The sequence below is a fragment of the Anser cygnoides genome, chromosome 2, assembly GCF_040182565.1.
Source record: "Anser cygnoides isolate HZ-2024a breed goose chromosome 2, Taihu_goose_T2T_genome, whole genome shotgun sequence".
Lineage (NCBI taxonomy): Eukaryota > Metazoa > Chordata > Aves > Anseriformes > Anatidae > Anser > Anser cygnoides.
In genome coordinates, this window is record NC_089874.1 from 127,177,281 (window position 1) to 127,201,748 (window position 24,468).

Here is a 24,468-nt window from a genome sequence, read left to right on the forward strand (position 1 = left end):
TTGATGTTTCTTCGTAACCACAGAGGTGTAACACAGCGGGTGCAAGCACTCAGATTTTTACTTTATGCAAAACTGCAACATTAGGTCTAAATGTCCAAAGCTGCTTCTAACACACGCTAGCAGAACTACAAGGACCCTATTGTTCCCCCCAGGCTGCAGGGCGCGAGTCCAACCCACTGGAGGGATAGGCTGCCCTTCTCCCGGGGAAGCCACACAGACCAGGTGTGCTGCAGCTTCAAGAGGGACCAATCTTTTGGCTCAGCTGGCAAAGGAACGGTAACCCACAGCTCCCTAATGAAAGTAAGCATTTAAGCCTGCAAAGCTGAAGCTTATCCAAGGTCAAGGAAACTTAAGAAAAAAAATTTAAGTGAGGTCTAGCATTAGAAGATATTAGTATGTTTACTGCCTCTGTACCGAACCTTTGTCAGAATACTTGCCACAAAACTAGATGCCAGAATAAATTCCAGATTCAGAATATTTGTTGTTTGCATTGTGTAGGTGGAGCTTGGTCACATGTATGGTGCAGCTGTGGTCATGCCAGTATCCAGTGTTAAGGCTCTTCTTTCATGGAGCTTGATTCACTTACAACGCTGCATCAATTTTAATTTGGTACAACTCCAGAGGAGTTTTCTTCTGTAAAACCAGACTAGTAGCAGTAGGAACGGCTCGTTCTCATTATTCTATTCCTTAAAAGACCGTTTCTTACACATACAGCCAGGCCCTCAAATAAAGCTTTCAGAGACTCCTTGTGTAACCAAACTGAGTGTTGTGGCATATTCCGAGTTTGGCTTACTGGCTGTCCGTCTGCTCCGGTTACTTTCACTGAGCAAGGTCGACACAGGAAAAACAGATTCGCCAGCCACATCCTTAGAGAGACTTCACTCTCATCTACCTGTGCTTTGCCCTGATCTCATCCAGCCACAAGAGCACAGTCTGCCCACCTCGCTTGTCCCAAGCAATGGAAAACTTCATGCATGCAAATATTAGCAGGTGTGCAGGATATTCACACAGTGGTCTGGCTATCACAGCCCCAGCAAAAGTCACCCCGTTTGCTTATACAGCTTAAAGCTTGATGATACAAATTACCAGGACATATGAATAGACTTGTGTTAAGTCCCTCATCCTTTTCCTTAAAGAGATAATCTTATTTTAATGTTTATATTTTGTCACAAATCTGGGAAAGGCAATGAATGCCCACGTCTCTAGCAAGATAAAACAAAGTCTAATTCAGATTAAGGCATGCTGGTATTAAAAAAAAAAAATCCTGCTGCACAGCTTACATTTGCTCTTTACTCCCGCAATCCAAGCACACTTATTAGAATATCATTTCTACCATATAAATGATGGGAACACAAAACAGCTTTACTCTAGCAACATTCTTTACCCCGCTAACTGCCTCCTGTACATAAGTATTTAAGTATTTGTGTTAAAAATTTGAAAGACGAGCACAGTTTTTAACCAGGAGGCTTACACGTAGGTTCAGTTGAAGCACGTGTTGCTCTGTAACCCACTGACTCACACGATCACTTTTTCTCTGTGCCCAGTCCAGAAAAGGTTAAGTTACTTGCAGCATCACATGCACATGCATACAGAGATATTGCTTTAAAGAGCACCAAGGGTTTCAGGTCTCCAACAAAAGGGACATGCGGTAACCTGGTATGTAGATGCTTTATTTCTGACATTAATACGGTCTGTATTGTATGTGAGAGTCTCTTACATAAAAGAAAAGTTGTAGTACAACAAAAACAAAGATAAACAAGGCATTTGTTGTACATTATGTCAAACCTTAAAACAAAAAAATGGAGTAATATGTATTGAATTTTCATGCAAGTTTGGCTGCTGCATGTACAATCTACTTATAAACTGAAAGAAATGCAAATGCACACAACATTCAAAAAGTAATAAAAGATGCCTGACATATCAAAGATTAAAACCTTCTTGCTAAAGCAACAAAGTAGGAGTTAACTAGACAATCCAACCAATACCAACACAAATTAAAACTACTTATCATAAATCTATGCTTAAACTTGGCATAGGCAGTTTTCGTGATACCACTTCTACTGAAATATATCATCCAGATTCCAGATATTCATTCTCTCTCAAGGTGTTATTTCATCCTTTGTGAATTAAATGCAGTCTCCAGCATAGAATGTTTTTCTTAAATCCGTTCTGGTAATCTGAATCTAGTACTGCCAAGAATTCCAATTGCCTCCTCTCAGCTTTCATAGGTGAGGTTAATCCTGGCATGATGGGTATTTTCCAATCCCATTACTAATAGGATCCCCCCCCCGCCCCTAAAAATTTTGATCTGAATTAAAAACTGCTAAAAATGTTTATGTCTACTACTATCATAGCCAGGTGAATATTTAATATCAAAAAATCTCCTAAAAATAAGGATTGTATAAGCTCTGAGATGTTTTAAAAAAGTTGAATAACCATTTACTTTCTTTGTGCCACTCATCACGTTAAAATTCTCCATTAATAAATTATTCTCTACCATCTTTGATATTGAAATGATAGGAATACTTTCCACACCCTGCATAGTACTGGTTGATCTCATAAAGTTAACTAGAGAACCTGACATCATTTTTGTAATTTTACATACAGTGCATATGATGCTCGCTCTTTCCATCTCTCATAGCAGCAAGCCGATTCTGCCACTATCTGTAGCAGCACACCCGGGAGTGGAGAGGAAGAGTGTTTGAATTATAAATAGCTAAAACTACAGTGTACAAGCCTATTTACCTGTCAGTATTTGTTGATAACACACCGTTGCAATTTGCTAGAAATTAACTACATAAAAATTTCTACAACAAAAGCAAATGAAAACATTCCTTCAAAAAAAAAAAAAGACATAAAATAAGTGCAAATACCTAAAATAGGCAACTAAAGCAACTGTTGTGACCTGTATTACTTTAAATAAGGACAAAGATTTTCATAAATAAAATAATGTTCTTTGCTGTTCAAACATTTAGTAAGTATATAATGGTCAAACTTTAGTGCAGATAAAACTGTTTTGAGATCCAAGGTGCCAAGTTTCTTCTAAAATAAAAAAGATTAAAAATGCATTAATTTTTAGTTCCTATGCAGGACAAAGTACTCCTGGGTCACATACAGGACCCTAACCTTCTTTTCTAAATATATTAAAACAAGGTATGGGAACAGTAGTTGTATTTCAGGTATACCTTGTAACTATTTTGTAGACCAACATGATTTAAGGGTTATAGTGCAATCTTTATGTAGATGTAACATACAGTATAGATTTGTACACTTCACCTTTGTAATTCTTCTGCTATACCATACTCTAAGGTTAAACTTGTCCTTTTTCATTTCAGCTGTTTTAACAGGAAACAACGTTGGCTTCTAGACAACCTGCATACATATAAATATCTACATTTAAGCTTTAAAATGAAAATAAATTATAAAAAGACTCCTTTCCAATTTACAAAATTTTCCCTGTTCCTACATACTGTACAATACATTCAACAATCATCTCATTTTGAGATTTATGAAGAAAATACTGATGCTTTACACTAAAACCTAATTCACCCCCTCTGCCTACTTCTAGTACCATTCGCAAATAAATATATTTAACACTGTAGTTAATTTCACTGTTTTGCAGCATACCAAAAAATTAGTAGTGCAACTTTCTATCCTTCCTTTTTACACCTCCCCATTGTGTTTCTTTGTATACTAGAAAAATGCTACATAAGCAAAAGCACATTCAGTCATGTATGTTGCTCATTCAGAAACCATTAACAATCTATAAACCTACTCTATATCAAAAATGCACTAGCAGAAAAAAGCAATGCAAGTCAAAAGAATAAATATGAAAAATAGACTTAAAAACTGTAAGTTGATGTGTACTGCAATGCTCTTTACCATTCTTTATAGTATTTCAGGGTGTCACTTTTTTAATATGTAAGAAATGCATTGCAGAACTGGTTGTACTATCCCTTCGTAGAGCTTCATGTCTGTTCTTTGTCAGTCGAGAGAAGAAAGGAAGCTTTAAGGTTTCCCTTAGCAGACTGTCTCAAAGTAAAGACTTAATTCACAAGTATTGTGCTGGAATCTCCTTCGACATTGAACCAGTTTCAATGGAAAGAGACGGTTGTCAGTTGCAGTGACCATCACAGAATCAGAGCCCTTGAAGTGCTGTTGGTAGCTGTGTACGTGCTCAGATATCTTCTTGCTTGTTCAGTCATGATAAGCTGATCTTCTGTTTTTCCATAAACAACTGCTTCCCATTCACAATTTGACTGCATAAAAGAGAATTCCGTTAAAAAGATTCTTCTTTTAACTAAAATGCTTCTTCCTTAGAATTAAGCAAGTCTCATGCAGCCTTCCAGAGTAGTAATAACTTATCCAATTCTAGCAATACTGTATTTTAATGAGAAGGATTCGAGTCTACAATACAATACCTAAAACCTGTGACAAAGCTCTTTCTTCCCCCCCCATCCAGCTCAGCAGCAGTATATCTGTGTTACATTTTTAAGCTATAACACACACCAAAAAATGCACTTAAAAACAGATTAGTTCAACAATTTTAACATAAAAGAGAAGTTAATTAAGTCATCTTCTTTTGGATATCTTTCCCTTTAAACGTGCTAAGTTGAACAGGCAGCAAAACACATTATTGACAGCTGTCTGGTGACACCAAGGAAGGCAAAATGGTTTGGCAGCTGAAAAGAACTAAACTGACAGCTGTGGAAGAACAGTAAGACGTCTTGGGGATATATTAGAAATGGCAAAGGCATTAGGAGTAAAAATAATGAATGGAAGAATAATTGAGCCACTAGTCCTGCTTCTTCCATGAAGTAAATCCTGCACATTTACATGAGTTATTGAACCTCAAGCTGATTCGTAGCAGTTCTAAATTAGACCTGACATTAGCAGACTGCAGCATAATGAAGATTGCAAGATTCTAGTTCATGCAGGAGGGAGGGAGAGGAACACGTAACAGAGAAAAAAAATCACAGAGAAAATCAGCCATTTGAATTTCTGTGTATTTCACGGAAAGGCATCATGTTTAGAGAAGCCAGTAAACTGAGAGGGAATTTCCCTGAGGAGAAAGAAGGAAAAGAGTAAGATGGTTCAATAAGAATATTAGCAAATACAGTAATAAGCCCTCCTTTCAAGTATTCAGAAGTGCATACTTCTCAGTCAGATAGATGTGGTCACCTTTACTGTAATTCACAGCATTTAATTCTGTTTTGGAATAGCTATGGAACAACTATACGAGGTTTATTCTTCCTTCTCATTAAGAAGTATCAGAAAGAAATACTGTTGGCTCTGTGCTTAAAAACACTGTTAGAGCAATTAAGTGGACCATGGAAGAATGTTAGAGCAATTAAGTGGACCATGGAAGATCAGACTCCAGGTGCCTTGCCTTTCATTTTTTTATTTTTTTCCCCTTAATTTATTCAGATAAGTAGATGTTCTGAGAAGACACATTAACTTCTACAGGGCAAATTAGGACAGGTGCCAAATCCCTAAACCTGGTGGTCAAGACACAAGCGCACACACACAAACTAGGTTCCACTAGCCGAACCAATTAACAGTTTTAGTTATATGGAAAATATAGAGTTGTACAAGAACAGGCACTTTACGAGAACAATTACCAAACAGAACCTGCGGACTAATTCTGCTTAACGAATCCCACTGGGGTTATTATGAAGCAAGGACCAGACAAATTCAAGAAACGTAGGTGCTGTGGAAGTTTAGTTTGCAACAAGTCAGTGCTGCAAACTTTCTTAGTGCTTGACTTGAGCACCCAATCCTATCTTCTACATCTCTGCTATCCTGACCCCTCCACAAGCACACATATTTAAATCTTAGGGAGCATTTATTGAAGCATCAGGGTCACATTTAATGAACTTGGGTATGAGCAAATACTTCAAGGACCATACAACCAACTTATGAGAAATATGGATAATGGAAACACCGACCCAAACTAGATAACCGAATAGAACTGTTCTAGATGTTAGAAGACAGAAACAAAACAAAAATATGTAATAGTTACCCAGCTAACCAAACTAACAGAAAACTTTGAAACCAGACCTGAAGAGCTTTCTCCATTTTGACATTTTTTGAAGCACATGCATTCAGTTTCTTCTTAATTACTGCATTTGCTTTGTTTGATGAATTTGTATCCTGTTTTTCTGATGTCAGGTTACATCTGTTGTCATGTATTTCCAACAATGGTATCATTAATAAAGACGTAGTATATACATTTTCTGACTATTAAAAAAAAGCGGGTAGGGAACATGAATAATAATTAGTATTTCATAGAAATAATGTTCAACTGCTTGAAGAGAAGCCAAAATGAAAACAAAGCAAATACTATCAGACAGACCCTAGGAAAAAAAATGAAAGGAAGTGATGAACACTGCATAAGCGAACCAGCCTGCTCTATACTAGGATTCACAGTCAATACTGAGCACAGTAAAATGATTAGCTGCTAGCATGGTTTCAGCATTACTGAGTAAATAGTTTCTCTCTCCCATATAAAGCCTTGCTACAGCTGATGTCATTCTGTTAAGAGCAAACTTTATCAAGTCAAGTGGTAACTACAGAATAATTCTAAAGAAAAAAAACTTGTAATTCAGTTTAGTACAACCCTTGTGAAAGTAAGGACAAGGAGACTAGAGTAAAAAAAAAAAAAAAAGCCCATATCAAGAGCAGTATCAGGGGAAGAACTGCTTTAAGAACTGAAGCACTGGATTGGCCACAGAAGAGTTTTATATGCTGATAACATTTGTGGAAATGAAGAAGAAAATAATCCAGCTTCACTACAGCAAAGATGGAAAAAGGTATATGGCAGAGAGTAACTGTGGCATGCATACTTGTTCACTTACAAAAATACCCCATTAAAATGTGTTTAACTGCCTTTACATATGCTCCCTTAGACCTCATTCTTAACTTACCTCCCCCACTGACACACAATTTCCACTTAACGACTAGCACATTTTTCATTTTTAAATCAGGTATTAAACCTCCGTCTCTTTTCATAGGAGACAATGTGCCTGTCGTACCAGCATCCCTCACCGAGATGGAGGAAAAGCAATTTCTCCCAATCCACTGCCTCTAATATACCAAATACTCATAGTGTATCTTGGTTTAGGCTTGATAACCTGACCATCAGAGATGCACAATATAGCATGCCATAACAAGACTTTACTAAGGCACCACTGAATATTTGTTTCCGTTTTGAATGGCCGCAGCAGTGAGGAATACAAGAAGCCAGAGGTGTTCTTGGGGAAGCACAGAAATTCCACTAGGTGGCAGAGCACCTAACACCCAATAAGATAGACACCTAAGCTGGTAGTGGAGTCTGAAGCATTTAAGAAGGGAATTTAGAAAAACAGCTACAAGAAACAGAAAGGGGTATGACTTAAGCACCTGTTCATTTTATCTCCTACCTCTTGAACATCACTTAACACCTGATTGCAATTCATAGACATTTGCTCTTTCAGAAAATAATGCATGTAAGTGCTTAATTAAGAACTATATTATAATAAAGCTTTCCCCACAAACTACAAGACTAAAGATTAATTTATTCAGTCACTCAAGTGGAAAAAATATCGGGCCACTTTTTAAAGAAATGAAAGACCAAGACAGTCCCATCTCTGAACTCCTGATTTCTTGGTTGCTGAGGGAGAGTTATTTGAATTCCTTCAGGCAGAGGAAAACCACAAACTTTATCTCCCACACACTTGGTAATTCTTAAAGTATTCTGCTATTACGTGAAGTGGGAAAAAGAAAAACAATATGCCCAATATGCAATTACGTATCCTCAAATCATGCCTACCACATTGTCAAGCATGCAAAACACAGGGGTAAATGCCATCTACTTGGTGAATTACAGACAGCTTCAGCGTGCTGTGTATGCTAAAGCTTATTAGTTAACCAGCATGGAAAATATGCTGCTGTAATGGCAAGCCTGCTAAGCATCCATGCCACTTCCCTAGTCAAAATTTCCCGCTTCCCTGCCCTGAGGGCCTAAAAGAAAGAATTCATGAATGGAAGAGCAATGTTCAAGTATTGCTTAAGTACTTAAAGTAATAGTTCAACATGAAGGTGATTTTCACTTCATAGATTTATGATTCTAACCTCAATCCAAAGTCTTTTAGATGATACAGTGAAAAATATTCAATTCTATGTTAATGTTGCTGCCAGTGATGCTCTTTAATAGTTTAATACCCACCTGTACATCCAAACCACTATCTTCAGCAAAGAGCTGGGCACCAAGCTCTTCTTTTTCCCATGGATCTAGGACCAGTGATTTTCTGACTTTTTTAGAAGAATTGCGCTGCAAGAAATGTTTTGCAGAGAAAGATTGTAAAATATTATTTAAAAGCAGTTATTTCCTATCCGAAATTATTATTGTGAAATTACCTCCTGCTTGCAGCTTTTATACACAGAGTCATCTTCCTCCTTGAGAAATATATCTGTTCCAGTTTCCTCTTTCAAAACTTCCCTAATGTCTTCCTCCAAGAAGGCAAGTGGTTGCGACTAAGTTAATTAAAATTGGAGGAGAAAATACAGGAAGTCTATTAGTTTCTATTTTTTACCATGTTCTACATCTGCCAGATAAAAGATCTTGCAAAACATAACAGATAAAGGATTTAAGCCATTGTAGTTAATAAGCTACAGATCAACATTTCAAGAATACGCAGATTTTATAATTCACACTACTCCACATTATTTGTAGCCAGATAAACCATATACTTGTACACAGTGCCTCAAAAAAACAAAAACCACACAAGACAGCATCAAAGAAGACGTGAACTATTTGTTCGCATTTATTAGCGAGTTACCCACTGACAAGGGGATAAAAATTCCTTATATACACTAAGCACATAGAGACATGTATGTATATATGCACAAAAACATACTAAAAAGTGTACTATCAAAGTATGGCTCTTGTTGGGAAAGGAATTTATATCAATCTTAACACAAATCTTTGAATAAGACATTGATAGTCCTAAGTACAGTACAGAATTTCACAGAAGCCATACAGATGGCTCCTTTGTGTACCAACAGGAGAAGAATTCCCTTAAGCCCTCAAAATTTGATTTTGAACAGGAGGTTAACAGTGGACAGAAACAGAAATGCCAAACCACTCCATTTGCATAGTGAGAGACTGTGAATCTATAGGGTAACACAGATGGTGCCAAGCCCTGTGGCAAACTCTGAGCTACCTTCTGTGTTTGCAAAAAAAGAAGTAGTCAATATACATTGGCTGGAATTTTTTCAGAACTTTAAAAGCATATGTCTACTGAATTCCAAAAGTTATTATGCATTAGCATACCTTAGCTAGGCTAAGAAGGGAGCAAAAATCGGATTAATTGAAAAATATGTAACATTATTCATAGTCAACTAGAAAAGGTCTTCTGTGACAGCCAGAAGAATCAGAAGAAACATGAATTCCTAAATTAGGGGGTTGTTTTTAGGTTGAAGAAAATTCTAGAGTTCACTCAAGTACACCCCTAGGAGGGATATAACACTTCTAAACATCTTCCCATACAAAAAAGCTCAAAATACTAGCATGCTGTGATAATTATCTGGTTTCAAACCTAGCAGTACAGAAGAACCAAAACCAAAAAAACAACTCATGTCTTACATGGCCCAGAAGATTCAGATAGTGCATTTTTTCAAGTTAAACGTGAACATTGGTTAAAATAAGCAATTAGTCACTCATTCAGTCATTCATCTTCTCCAGTTTGCTCTTACAGGGTTATCCGGTTGGAGAACACACCCCCTTTCACTCACTTATAATTTTGTTTGAAAACCAGAATGCTGAAGTATTAAAACTAAGTTCTCAGACAATGATGTTACCACCTAGTAGGAGGTACAGTGTTAGCAAGGCTACACAAATTTGAAACACCTCACAAATGCAGGAACAATGTTTTAGTCTATGTCAGTACTCCTAGAAGATTACTGTGGGTCAAGTGTTTGCATGTACTGAATACTGTTCAAAAAGGCAATGCCTTCATACTACACTGAAGGACACCAGTCTGTTCAGCATAGAAAGTCTGAAACATATTAAACATTCTATTTTTTTTTAATCCATGGTCTAGCTGTTCTCTTGGATAACGCTGAAATTCACTGAGACATTAGCGCTGTTCGAAAATGCTTTTTAAGATCATGCTGAGGCTCACGATATCTCAAAAACAAGAGGGGACAATTTAAAAAAGAAGAAAATAAATGACGTCATCACATACCGTAAGTTTAAGAGGACCATACTTTTTTTCCTGAGCAGCCAGAGCATTTTTAAAAGGAGTTGGTGTCCTTGGTGTTGAACCCAACAGAGATCTTCTGATTGTGGGAGTTCTAAAACTATTCAAACATAGATAAGTTTTCACACATGCATTTTAATATTTTACTTTATCAACAGTAATGTAATAAAATGAATCTAACAAACAATTTTAAAATACCTTAATTCACACAATAGATACCACCATCATGAATCAAGAAGTATTAAAATCGCCACAATATTGCCCCAGGCATATAAAAACGTTAAATGGATTTTGTTCTGTATTTCAAAAAAGGAAAAATTTTAACCACCTGTTAAATTAAAAACAGGAAGCCAGTTTATGTTAGTACACAAATATTTAGGTGTGAGGGTTTCTAAAACTCATTCGTAGCATACAAACAGGTAGACTAATTTCTCAGCATTTAGAAAAACTTGTGTATATTGAGCAACACCATCAAATGCTTAATGTCATAACCCTACCCGACATTTTCCTTTTGATCTTTTGGTGTCATTTCCTTGTGCAGAGGAGTCGTAATGAGAACTTTCTGCCCACAGATTGGTGTTGATGTGAATGCAGGATTTTCAAGGTTAAATTGTTCGTTTCCAGAGCAAGTGTTGAAAAACTAAGCATGAGAGAAAAAAACTAAGTCAACTTAAAGGACAAAGCTTCACCATTGTTATTGAGCACTAAAAATACATAAGCATATATCAGAAGAGCTTTTACTGATAAGCCCCAATAAGCTTTGGCTTATACTCCACAACGTTTGCCGTATTTATCATTGAAACTTGTTAAAATTCTTACTGCTTGTTTATGCCATAGACAATAAGCTTCTACCTACAACAATTTGCATGAGAAAGGGTGAACTGAGACATTAATCCTCCCCAGCATGGAAGTTAATTTTCAAAACAAAGGAAACCTGTTATTTTAAAAATTCTTTTTGATAGATCTACCCTTATACACATGTTTTAAGAAGTTTTTAGACATACTTGTTTAAGCTGCAATGTATTAATAGGGGAGAAAGTAATTGTAATTTATAACCCACGCCCTGCAGACTTCCTAGTTTAGCTGTATTTAAAAATAAACTCACCTGTGATGGAGAAAATGGTAGTGTTTTCACTGGCGTATGCTTTAGTGCAACATTGATGGCATCATTACATAAGCCATCATTCAGTTCATTAACTGGTGATTGCCCAACACGCAATCTCTTCTTCTTTCTTAGGATAGTAGGTGGAGTGCTGAATTTTGTTAAGTTTGGAGTTGTTGAACAAATTCCTTCTTCCTCACCACTGACATTGTGTTTTTTACCATCGAGCACAACACCGACGTTAAACTGGCACTCTGCAGCCCGTTCGTTATGTTGAATCCGCATTAGTTTTACTGGAGCTGGCTTGACAGGAGATGCAACAGCCTCTGAAAGGTCAAAACTGGTGACATCGCTCCAAGCTACGGGATCCTACAAGGCAAGATACAAAACAGTCAAATACCAGCAGGCTTATCTGAGATTATTTCACGACTCACCAATCTAACAGCTCTCTACCTCTCTACCTTCAGAAGTCATGTACTGTATTATACTCCTTCCACACAATGCTAAAACTCCAAATGCTTTAAAGCAGGCAATAAAACAAATCACTCAGTCTGGGTGAAACTACAGGCAAGTGCAGAATAAGGTATTCACAGAAACATTTTATACCCATTAAAGTTTCGACGTGCCTAAATAAACTTTTTATTAGAACGAATACAGACTTACAGATTCAATAAGCTCTAGTGTCTCTGCAAATTCAGGAATGGTTTGTAGAGATGATAACACTGCGTTCGCTTCCACTGCCAAATACTTAGTGGGTGAATTCTGTTGAACGGATGTGCCCTGGGTCTCATCCATGCTGTAGAACTCGCTTGTTTGTTCCCCAAGGCTATTTAGTGTATTAGACACACAGTCTTCCATGACAAAACTTCCAGACCAAGTAGGTAAATTTCCAGCTTGCTAAAAAGTATGAAGAAATATGTTAATCTTGCTCAACTTAGAAGTTGAACAGAGTCAATTGTTAAGTGGGGGAGAAAATAAGTAGTATGTGGAAAGACTAAGCTAAACTATTAACTTTTGCTTTTTCAAACACCAATTACCTGTCCACATTAATGCAGTTAGCGTTCTCCTTATGTTAATATTCTAAACATTCTCAAATCCTGACAGATTTTTATCTCAACCCTCATTCATATTTTATACATGCTCGTACATAGATAATTACTGGTTGTATTGGAAGCCATCTGTGATGAAATCTCCCATGTTCCTGAACATTAGCATATTACAAAGTCATCTTCACTAAAGTACAAGGTACATTTTAAGGTTAGAAACTGTTCCTAAAATGTGAAATACTTCCAGTACGATCAGATTTTTAATGAAGATTCTACCCTGACAGCCTGCTTAACTTCTAAGTGGTTATCCCATTTTAGTATACCACTTAGTGCTCAAGAAGCAGATTCTGGTTTGCACTGAAAATCTAGAAGCGAAGTAGATTCTACTATATAAGGAGAACATCGCACTGTTTCAAGAGAATGACAGAAATAGCTCCACCACGTAAAAACTGGAGGTTGACCTGTAATCTAAAATACCAATCAGTAAGGTTGCGTTAAGTATTTGATGTTGCTCACAGCCCTCTGTTCCTGAGGAAATGGCTGTCATTTGCAAGCTTCTCCCATTCTACTCAAGCACATGAAAATTATGTACAGTGCAAATTTATATAGTATTTGACATGTCCAAATGTGGATAATACGTACTGCAAGCACACATTGAAGTTTGACAAAAATACAATACACAAGACCAGAGATAAACTTTTGAAATCAAATAGTACAAATCCAATACATCTTTCACTTTTCTCTGATGGACAGTTAATTGACGTTGCTGATCTATAAAACTGAATTGCAGTGATATCAACAAGCACTTGCTACCCTTTGAAAAGAATTAAAATTGTAGGCCTTAAATTAGGAATAAGTGTCAAATTGCAGGTCACATTTCTGTTGTTTTCAGTTTAGAAAACGGCACTAAAAATATTTTGCTTCCATTTAACATATAGAGTTTGTTTTACAACTGAACAATAACTTTGATTTTAGAAGGTCAGATGAAAAAATACCATACAAATCCAAACACGCCTGACCAAAGATTAATCTCAGTAAAGCATATTAAAATATTTACAGAAATTTACAGTCCTTACAGATGATACTCGTTTTCTTCTGATTTCATTCTCTGCTGACATAAGCAGCAATTCGAGCTCCTTTATTTTCTTTTCTTTATCAGGATCATCATCAATAAATGACTGCTGAAAAATTGAAGAAAGAAGCCATTACTATTTTCCACTTCTGTCACCCCTTCACAGCAAGGATCTACATCATACTTCAGCCACATTTTTACCAGCAATCTCTCACACAGCTGGAACAGAGCCGTTCCAGCTGTGTCATATTTTGTAATGCAGTAGTCACTTGCAAGTAAATCAACTCCAGCAATTAACAGGAGATGGATCTGGTGTTAAAGTAGTAAACAAGCTAATATGGTTTCTAATGTGGTCTATAAACGCTAAGTATACTATAGCACCTTTTAACTAAAAAAGTTACTCAGTTCCTCCTTTCATAGAATCAACAGTACTGGCATCTCGATAGATGTGTTTGTGTTCTCATGTGTTTCCTACAATTTTGAATGATTTGTTCTTCCCTCAACTAAGCACGTAAGTAAGTAAGAAAGTGTTTCAAATCAACATTTCTTGTCGGAATGTCCAGACAAACCATTCTACCACTACTATCAGAAATGAAAACAAGTTAATCATGTTCTCGTTTTATTTTGTTTTTTAAACCTCCCTAAAACTTTCTAATACTGCTATAAATACAGGCAAGTGAAAATACATGCCGGGAGCTTCAAAACTAGTTATACTCCCTGGTTTAGGGAGGATTTCAAGGAGCAGCAAATATCTTAAACATCTCTTTATTATAGCACAATCCAAAGTGTCAGAAGCTATATGAGGTTTTGTTAGGATTTGTATTCTTATACTGAGATCAGAGAAGAAAATTCACTATGAAGCAGATGAACTGCACAGGAAAACTTATAGTTAGGTACAGAGTTCTGCAGAATGAATATAACACACCTAGTGCAAACAAAATGTCTATTTTTCTCTATGTCAAATTGTTTTACTGATTTCAAACTCACAAGAATTCTTCCAGGAAGTCATATTGCAAGCCAACATCTACATTTAGTCTGTACCACGCAAGGAATTTCAAATCCATTACTTAGTAAACAAGAAATGTGAGCAAAAGGGAACCAATATGTTTTTGGTGTTGTTTTTTTTCTCTCTAGTTTCTCAATGCTTCAGTATTTAGAATGCTGTAAAACAGCATTTTCAGCTGATTGACAAATGCTCATCAGTCAGAAAAAAATAAAGCATATTGAGAGCAAAAAAGTACAGCCATAACTTTTAGTTAAAGTTATTTGAATGGAATCTTTCAGATATTATTCTACTTAATACACACATAAAGTAGTAAAAACCCATCTTTAAATCTCACAGGAATTAGGTAATACAAACAGGTTGTAATTTTTATCTAAATATTTCACTAATAACTGTTTTAAGTCATACTTCCGTCAGAAATAAGCACAATTCTTGTGTTTACATACTACATAAAGAAATAACGTATTGTGCCCTTCACTATCATCTTGTAAAGATCTCCTAAGGAGGAAAAAAAGAGAAAGAGTACAACAAACAAACCCAGCAGCACTGGGATCTATGAAGACAGCTCCTTTTTTCCTATCTAGAACTATCTATCGATCAAGTCAGAAAATCTACTTACAGAGGAACACACATAAATTTAGATGAATGATAAAGACTTAGAGGCATTTTGAAGTTATGTGTTTACTCTTCATTTTACAGCATAATACATGGTACAGTCTCTTCATTTACAACACACAACAATTTACCTGAACTAAGTTGGCAGAAGCAGAAGTATGTTCTATACAGCTGCCTTCTGGTGAGGCATACTGGTATGCTGGAATCTAAAAGACACAAATCATTTTACATACCCTTAAAAAAAAGCTATAAAAGTAGCTCTAGTTTATTGTATACAAGATATCTATTATAGTTTAGAAACCATAACTTACCATATCATCTTAAAAATATTTAACAGATCTTCGTTCTTACAGATTTGTTTCTAGTTCCAAACCCAATATACGATTTGAAACTGGGAAACACTAATTATTCTGAATTTAGAACTTACATGTGTCTGAACAGGTATGTAAAATTGATTCTGAGTGTGCAAGTGTTCCATAGTCACACAAGGTTTGTGCTGAAGTTTGGATGAACTAGCTCTTTCGGACTTTATACCATCTTGTAAATATCCTTCCTGTTCCACCTTTCTTCGCATTGTTGAGTTCCAGTGATTTTTAATTGAATTATCAGTCCTAAAATGAAAGTGTACAACAATAACTGGTTTCCATATCTCAGAAAGTTTAAAATATGGCATAGTTCACAGGGTTTGTTACAAGCAGGTTAATCTGAAGCCACAAATCCAGAAAGCTCCAGTAGCTTTGAAAGATCTATCAGTGGTTTTTTTTGTTTTTGTTTTTTGACAGAATTACTAGAAAGCTGCTCTATTCAAAACTTTCTTCTATTGAATGTCAAGTCTGCAGGAAGATAGGCGCAGAAAAGAGAAAGCCTCGGTTCTGGCTATTATCACGGGTGAGAATCGTTTTTCTCAGATACTTGGAACAGCAACATGTTCTGTATCACAAGATCATTTACCCTGTGCTAAAAATTTGCAAACACCAAGCTAAGGCTCTCAGCCTACTGTCCTGCAGCATGGTAAGAACACAATGGGCAGCATTTTACCATTTGAAATCATCTTTCCTGAAATGACAGTATGCATTCCCAGCTCTAAAGCTGCATGTGCAGCTTTGTGGAAGAACATCCCAATAACTCTTGGTGCCCTGTTTTTGTCTGGGGAAAGCAGGGATGGCAAAAGACCAGTAGCTACTGCCACTCCCCTGGAAACAAAAGGCCTGCAGTTTGACAAGCACGGTGAAATCGCTTTTAGTACTAGGCAAGAGTAGAGGATGAATGCACTGCAATCTAAAATGCTAGCAATATTACTACTAGCATTAGAGAGAGGTATGCTTGACTAGAGCTCAACTCCAAGAGGTATTCCCCTTTTTCATCCCACTACTGTTAGACTCTTCACCATCACCCATGTCTAGGATCTAACCTACAGGTAAGAGGCTCATCTTGGGTTTATTTTCAATTAATAAGTTACTAAGTGAGCAATGCCTCTGTCTTTACAATCTCATCTTCCCTCTCTGAAATTCTATTCAGATTCAATCCATTCCCTTCCCATTCCTCCAAAGGATTTCCTGCAATTCATGGCTTCAATACTTTATCAAACTTTCAAACTTTTAAACACACATTCCAAAGGACTCTTTCTTCCATCATAACGAGAGCTGACATTCCTTATGAACATGCTAGGCAGTCACCTCCTGAATATACACACCAAATTCAGAGGGTCAGCTTAACATTGAATTAGTAACAGTACAAGGCTAAAATTTTATTTCATTAAACTCTTTATACACTGAAATTGTTTTCTACAAGCATGTAAGTTGGCAATCACACTTGAAACAAAGATAAAGAGAACAAAGCATACAATTCATTCTTAAGTTAGATTCTACATGGTAATCAACAAACTTTGCAATACACGATTCCTAAGCCTGGAGTTTTGAAGGTTACTTAAAGTCTCCTTTTTGAGTGCCCGGTTTAAAAAGAAGTGTTGCACAAAAATTAGAAAAAAAAAAAAGGAAGTCACCCCAAAATGTATGTTAATGAAGGCACTTTGATATCAAGTCGTAGGATGTTAAGGCATTCTTCCACTATTACTTGCAGGAACTCTCTTCAGCTCTGCAAGAACTTTTTCAGCTCTTTTAAACTAGATGTATTATAAGTGAACAGGATTTTGAAGGAACCTGCAGGGTGCTAGAGAACCTTCTCTGGTTTTCTGTCTTTTTAGGAGAATATAACCAAATGCAAAAATCTTAAAGAGATAAGGATTTCATTATTTATCAAGATAGAGAACTTGTAACAAGTTTCAACAGATGATCTCTGACTAGGAAATCACATTGGAAAGAATTTTGAAATGACTGCTTTCCATATTCCAATATTTAACACAAATATAGAGTTGAAAAGCACCTTCCAGGAAGAAGTTTTGCTATTTCAGCCCATCGGTTTCCCAAACGCTTGTGAGCTTCATAGATTATTCTGTCCTCTTCCTCTGTCCATGAAGACTTTTTTACCTCAGGATTGAGATGGTTATGCCATCTCTCTCTGCATTGCTTGCCTATTCTTCCTTTCAGGTGTTTTGCAATTAGAGACCAGCGCTTTGGACCATACTTCTGAACTAATTCAATAACCTGGAACACAAATAAAAGCATGTTATAAACAATTCCTAATTTTTCCTAATCAAAAAAAAAACCTGAGAACACAGATGAACTCACGTTTTAGGAAAGGATTATGATAGTCAATTTAATAAGATAGTAGGCCTACAGAGGTATAACGTGACTTGGCTTTTTAAAAATTATTTTTCAAAAAATTGTTTATTAAACCCACATTTGCTGGGTTTAGAATATAAGTATATACCGATGACAACAGATATTTGGACGTTTCAGGACTCCAGTCATCCATTCCATAAAGTGACATTAGGAAAGTTGGAAGAAGCAGCTGGTGAAGATGCTTGGTTTGACTTCTTTCAGAAGCATCAACATGAAATAAGAACCTCCATTCCAACCTCCATCCAGTCTCTACAAGGTTGGGGTTTTTGTGTTTGTTTGTGTTTTTTGTTTGTTTGTTTTCTCTTTTAAACACAATAGAAGCCTTTCCTTAAAAGGGCTGACAAGAACTGTCAAATGATACATTAGGCAGATCATAACCAGAATTTGACAAATGCTGGTTTTAAACAGCTTATAAGCTTTATGCAATTGCAATAAGCAGTGGATTTGAAATATTGTATGTAAAAGCTCAGTGTATACCTCCCTAAAGTGCAGTGCAGGTTTACAAGGCAGAAATTTGCAGGGCAGATCAACAGAGGCAGGGAGAAGGAATCAAAAACACTGTTATTAGCTTCTTTAAGAGTAGAGCATGAAATAACTTCCCTCAGTCCCAACTCCTGTAAGCCTGATGGGTTCAAGAAATAAAGGATGTAAATAAGACCTTTGATCTTTGGCGCCATAAAGAGACCTCCTCTACTTAGTCAGCTAGAGTTCAGCTAGCAAGCTGAGCAAAGGGAAATGAAACACTCGAGCAGACCCTACACTCCATCTGCTTAAGAGCAGCTGCATTTTTTTCTTCACATACAGCAAAATATAATATAATGTAATTCACTATGTCACAAGATGCATCCGACATTGTGTGGGGATGAAACCTAAGAAAAAGGTAGACACTCTTAGCAGCCATATGTCAATTTTATTACAGTAAAAGAATACAATATCAATTAGTTCTCGTTACCCTCTGATCTTCTTCTTTAGTCCAGGGACCTTTAATCAATTCTGGGTTTAGTACCTTCTGCCATCGATGCTGGCACTGAAAATCTGAACGATTCTGAAACAGAAGACCAGTGTAGCTGGTTAAACTTTTAAATACATAAGATTAAAATATTAGTTAGCCAGAATTATTAAATTATTTCAAATTAAAAGCCTTATTCAGATCTTTTTTCTAGGTATAGGTTCTTTATATCTCAAATGCAAGTGTTCTCAGTTCTTTACTACAGTGTTAAGGAAAAGATTTATATCAAGTTTAGCTAACACACACTAATTAAACAACATTGCTTTTTCTGCTAAGGACAGATGGTGCTTTTCTGTAGCTTCACTAAGGATCTTTTGAAATATTGTTCCCAGTTATGAAAGAGAAGCTTTCACTTCACCTCCTAAAAAGCATCTGTAATAAAGTTTGGGACTACTAGGGCAGTTGGTCAGATCCCTAAAAATACACAGATAAGAGCCTGTCCCAACACAGCATACTAGCAAACCTTTTATGACACTGGGATACGCTAATTTGCTCTCTTCAGTGCAAGCTGCTGGACAGCAAGTACTGAGTTCAACATTTCGCTGGGCTTGTCTACCATGCTAAGACAAAGTTAAATGAGAGGCAGTCTGCAAGACCTCAAAAACATCCGGAACACTGTTACACCTAAAATTAGGTTAAGCACAGTACCTTCAAGTTAATCCCAAGTAGACACTATGTTTAAACACTAGAGTTTGTTAAAAGAATAAATAATTTCCTGGAGAAGACAAGCTGTGAAAGACAGACTTTCAATAAAGGCTACCTGTTCCTATTTTCAGTGCAAGAAAAATTTGGAAGTTGTAGCCTTGTAGTGTTTTTACCTACCATTTCTGAAATTACAACATATTTTGAGAAGCAAAGATGTATGATGGGATAAAGCAATAAGGTCATTTCAGTTCTGGTTTAGCAGCAATGAATTGAAGGAGAACACAGGCTGCATCTCCTCCCCTGAGTCACCTTCTAGCAATCTTCACTTTTTTGTGGAGAATAGAGGGGTTTATTTGTGAAATAGTTGTGAAAACATGGCAGCTTCTGAATGCCTTTAATTGCTGTTAACTGAAGATCCAGTTGGTCTTCCTAGCAAAAGAGCATCAGTAACACAGTGCTGCTCCCGCCAACCTCCTTCATAGCAACTGAAGATATTAGGTGGAAAGATTGTATTTGTTAGGGAAGCTGACATCACTGTAACAACAACAAAAAACAGAACAGAAACATACAAACACCTTTTCCTAAGGTGTTTAGGAAATTGATCCTGCTGCTTTGAAGCATTCTTTCAGGTGCAATCCACTCTCCTAACTGCTGGAAAGCCAGAATATATTACATAATAAAAACAAACAGCAAGTGTGGACATAAGGCTTTTTTTAAAAAAAAAAAAAAAGTCATTTTGAATCATCATTCAAGTCCCAGTCAGAGCTAGTAAGGTTATCTGATGTCTGAGCTAGATTTCAAGTCCAAATTACAATCATCCTTTACAATACAGACATATATTTTTAAGTACTAAGTGTTTCTGGTTTGTTTCACCTCAATTCCAAACTAGACATATGACCAAAATAAATAAATATTACAAGGGAACTTAACTGAAGCAAAGATTCAACTTACTTGTAGATGACTAGCAATGAAAGCCCAATCATCTGTACCATTTTGTTCCACCAGCTTCTTTAGCCTTTCATCCTGTTAAGACATAAGCTCGGCCAATAAATACTATGTGCTATCTCAATATAATACTAAAGAATAACACATTTCAGCATGCTAACAATATTGAATAGGAATGAAATTAAAGCAAAATAAAGTATTACCTCATCCCGGGTCCATTTCACCCTGTTGCATATCTTCTTCAAACCTTTTTGCTGTGGGACTTCGTAGTCATGATCTGCGTATTGAAGGTCATCTTCTTCTTCACTGCAGAGTACAACAGAAGAACAAAGATGTTAAAAGTAGCATTTAAAATAACTCTAAATAACTTTTTTTTTCTAAACTTTCTTTCCAAGCTTTTTTTCCCCCCAATCCGTATATATTGTTATGACACACAGAATTTGCTTGAACATAACATCTGCCTCCAGAAGGAGCCTTATAGTCACTATGTCAAAGGAACAGAATTAGCTTCGGTTTCTAGGCCATATACTGGGACACAGACAGATAAGTCATTCCAATTCAAGACTTAAATCTGAAGCAAAAGATATTCAGATCATCTTTTCGTAACATATTTATGAACCTTTATTTTAAATAAGCAAGCTTATAAAATGAATGGGTTTCCTAGACTGAAAAGATACAATTATATTCTGTCTCCATAACTCATACAACAAACACAACAAGGTTGCCAAGCAATTCAGCGTCAGCTTGAGATTTTAAATGGTCTCCTGCCTTGAATAAAAGCATTGCTTCAGTGTTACAGGAACTAGAGACAACTCCCAGCTTCGAAGACAGGAATACGGCAGCAAGAAATAACTGCACTAGCAGTGCTGACCCTCTAAGGTAAGAGTCAGGGGCAGGAGGCCAGGTAGCCCTTGTGGCTCCGTGTAGATCACACTCCACCTACCGGAGAAACACCTACTTCACAGCCTTGGCAAACAAAGCCTTTCCAATAAGCACGGTGAAATGCTTCATGGAAACATCGCTTAAACTTCTAAGTCAGTGCTTCGCGTTAGACAGCCGAAATTCATGAGCTCATGTTCAGAACTAAGTTTGTTAATTCTTCTCAGTCTCGAAGATGACTTTCTTTTCTCAACCAAAGGTAAATAAATCCCTTCCCGGTAATGAAATGAACCTGTGCTGGTATCCTGAGAACTGATTAGGTGTCAGAGCTCTAAATTACTTCCCACAACGTGCAGCTCACCCCCACAGCACGCTGAGCAGCCGTTCGTGTATGAGTTATTTCACATGAAGCGAGTATCTCCTCCGCAGCTAACATGAGTGCACGGTCGCTTCAGGAGAGCACTACTTGCTTGAAAGCATTACTACAAGGCAGGGCGTGCCAAACTCTTGCAAAGCCAGCATATTTAACGTTGCTTCTACATCCTACACCACATCTTCCATGAGGATTTTCCCTGCTTAGTGTCATGATGCAATGAAAATAGTTCGTAACACATACACATATTAAAACTCTGTGGAGCCAGTAAGATGCAAGGCAGTAAGCTTGTCTAAAGGTCAATATTGTTCCCTTTTCTCAAAAAAAAAAAAAAAAAGAGCTGCAAATCTATTTTATAACAATGATTGTAAGAGTTTTGCCTTAACTGGCTTAGGACTTAAGAAAATAGGATTTAAGCTCGCAGGTAACTAAGAGCTCTCCCTCCTTCCCTTTTCTCTTTTTTGTCTCTTTCCCACAGGCTCTCGACAAACTTCAGGAGTGTATCTTGGTATCATAATCCTGTTTTATACCAAGTAAACCGCACAATCCACTTATACCTAAAAATCTGGCCTGGCAGTTAAGCCCTTTGTCAACGTGACCTCCCCGCTCAGCCACCGCACAACAACCTAATTCAAGAACCGAGTCTTTGGTTGCGTGAAAAGCGATGGGGGATTTAAAAAAAAAAGAAAAATAAACAAAAAAAAGGAGAAAGAAGAAAAGCAAAAGACAAAAGGCAGCGATGCCGAGAGCGCCGGTAGGAGCCGGCCGGCGGCCGTTGGGGCCGGTGCTGCGGTTCCGCTGCCGGCACCTTCCGTGGGGACCGGGGCCGGCCCGGTGCGGGGCTGGGCACAGCCGGTGTACAAATCACTCCTACAGGAACATCTGGGGCTGTCTGCTTAAAATTTCAATTTATGAAGAGACTTTCAAGGATGTTAGGTTGTTCGTTTGTTAGGTTGTTTCGCTCAGTTATGGAGCTGGACTAAAATACCACGTGAGGGGAACACAGGCACCGAGTTTCACCAAATAAGTGATCTGAAAGAATAAATAAAGTACTGCACGAGCTGTGCTAGCTGTCTTTAAAGGCAAACACGAGGCAAGTCTTGTTTATTTTGTAATTCTGAGGTGAGAACCATTGACAGAAAAAACAACTTCCAAACGCAAAAAAACAAGCACAGTTTAACAAAATTAAACTTAATTCCATCTGGGGCTGCACCAGACTTGTTTCTTTTAACTGCACGCTTAAGCCCATGACCTTGAAGGCACCTTTATGTAAACTTGCAGCTGGGATGATTTTGTCTGGGGGAACATCACCCGCCACAGCATTCTTCTGGGGCCACTGATCTCTACCCAAAGGTTCCCCCGCTATCCACAGCCAGTTTTATTTTCTGTTCTGACATCAAAGCGCCCCGCACTGATAGATAACGCAGGCTATAGCTTTGTAAAGACGAAACTATTGTTTGCAGTAGCACGGATGAAAATATCTCGTTACAGAACGCAGATTAGGAGCAACAAAAACACCGTGAGCTGACTCCTGCAAGCAAAGCCTCCCAGCGCATCTTTGTTCCTCACGCTAGCAGCACCCCAAAGCACTCCTTGCTTGCTTTACTTGCAGTTTTTCAGAAAACGGGTATTAGCTTAGGAACTGTTTTCGCATCAGGGAAGGCGTCTGTAACTTTGAAAGCATCCCCAGTTAGATTAGGAGAGCGTAGCCACGGTAAAGCCCACGTGCCAGAGGTAACACACGTTAGCAATACTCACAGAGCATCCTTCTCCCTTCTCGTTCCTCCTTTACATTTCTTTATCGCTTGCCAGAAGGTGATTTGCTATTTAGGTCAAGAATAATGAGCAATAACACAGCTCCCCGAGACCCACCTTCCGAACGCAAAGACACACCCATTTTCGTGTCAGCAAGAGGAAAACCGCACCAAGACCACCTGGGGCTGGAGCTCCCGAGGAGAAGGTCCTCTCCTCTCCCAGGAAACCTCAGGCCCGACTGCGACACCCCCAAACCGAGAAGGGCCCCGGCCTCACCGCGAGGAGCAGGGGGGAAGGAAGGGAAGAGCCGGCGGGGACCGCGGCCTGGGCAGCGGGCACCTGCGGGGGCATGGGGGGCGAAGGAGGAGGAGGAGGAGGAGGAGGAGGAGGAGGAGGGAGGGGAGGAGACGTTGGCACCTGGCGGGGTCCCGGGGCTCGGAGCTCGCTCACCTGCGCGGCCGCTTCGCCATCCTCGGCGCGCACCATAGGGGGGGCCGCCACGGCGGCGGGGCGCGGCGCGGCGTCCCCCGGCCCCCGCAGGGGCCCGGGCTCGGGCTCGCCCTCCCGGACGACGGAGACGGGCACCGGCGGCCGAACGAGGAGGAGGCGGCGGCGGCGGCGGGCGGGCAGGGCTCCGGCGGCGGCCCCCTCCTCCCCGCCGAGCCCCGCGGCATCCGCGGCGAGCTGCCGGCCGCCCTCAGCCCCGGCCCGGCCCGGCTCCCTCGGCCCCGGCCATGGCCCGCCCGGACGGAGCGCGCGGGGCCCGTCCGCCCCCTGCCCCTCCTCCCGCTCCTGTCAGCGCCGGCCGCGGCCCCGCGCTCGCGGCGGGCTGGGCGGGTGCCGCCGAATCTCGCGCCCAGGCTCCCTCCCGGGCCGCCGTTTGAATCTGCGCAGGCGGACTGCGCGCCCATTGGCCGCCGCCGCCACGGCACGCGGCACGGGACGCCCGCGAAGGGGCGGGGGCGGGGCCGCGCGGCAGCCGCGGGCGGGCAGCGGGAGGAGGGGCGGCGGGGCGAGGCGTGACGGGGAGCGGGCTCGCCCC

The 24,468-nt window shown here is 38.9% G+C and overlaps 1 protein-coding gene across 3 annotated transcripts; it reads right to left on the reverse strand.

The window, feature by feature from the left end:
- Positions 1-1,649: 1,649 nt before the first annotated feature.
- Positions 1,650-24,303, reverse strand: MYBL1 (MYB proto-oncogene like 1). Of its 3 annotated transcripts, none has more exons than XM_066993041.1 (16): positions 23,877-24,303; positions 20,623-20,725; positions 20,426-20,497; positions 18,773-18,865; positions 17,462-17,682; positions 15,507-15,690; positions 15,211-15,285; positions 13,466-13,567; positions 12,007-12,240; positions 11,347-11,712; positions 10,739-10,881; positions 10,227-10,341; positions 8,398-8,514; positions 8,207-8,311; positions 6,061-6,240; positions 1,650-4,259 (listed from the first exon to the last, which is right to left on the reverse strand). In XM_066993041.1, the coding sequence occupies exons 1-16, from the start codon at positions 24,098-24,100 to the stop codon at positions 4,131-4,133; spliced, it is 2,463 nt and encodes an 820-aa protein (XP_066849142.1). In that variant the 5' UTR covers positions 24,101-24,303; the 3' UTR covers positions 1,650-4,130. The 3 variants fall into 3 exon arrangements, with proteins under 3 accessions (XP_066849142.1, XP_066849141.1, XP_066849143.1); XM_066993040.1 differs by having other exon boundaries at positions 13,466-13,570; positions 23,877-24,302; XM_066993042.1 differs by lacking the exon at positions 6,061-6,240 and having other exon boundaries at positions 13,466-13,570; positions 23,877-24,301.
- Positions 24,304-24,468: the final 165 nt, after the last annotated feature.

Coding starts and splice junctions, on each gene's coding strand:
- MYBL1 (XM_066993040.1), bottom strand. CDS start 24,100: ATGCCGCGGGGCTCGGCGGGGAGGAGGGGGCCGCCGCCGGAGCCCTGC. Junction 20,498..20,622: donor TGAAATGGACCCGGGATGAG/GTAATACTTTAT, acceptor ATGTCTTAACAG/GATGAAAGGCTAAAGAAGCT. Junction 10,882..11,346: donor TACCATTTTCTCCATCACAG/GTGAGTTTATTT, acceptor TCTCATGCTTAG/TTTTTCAACACTTGCTCTGG.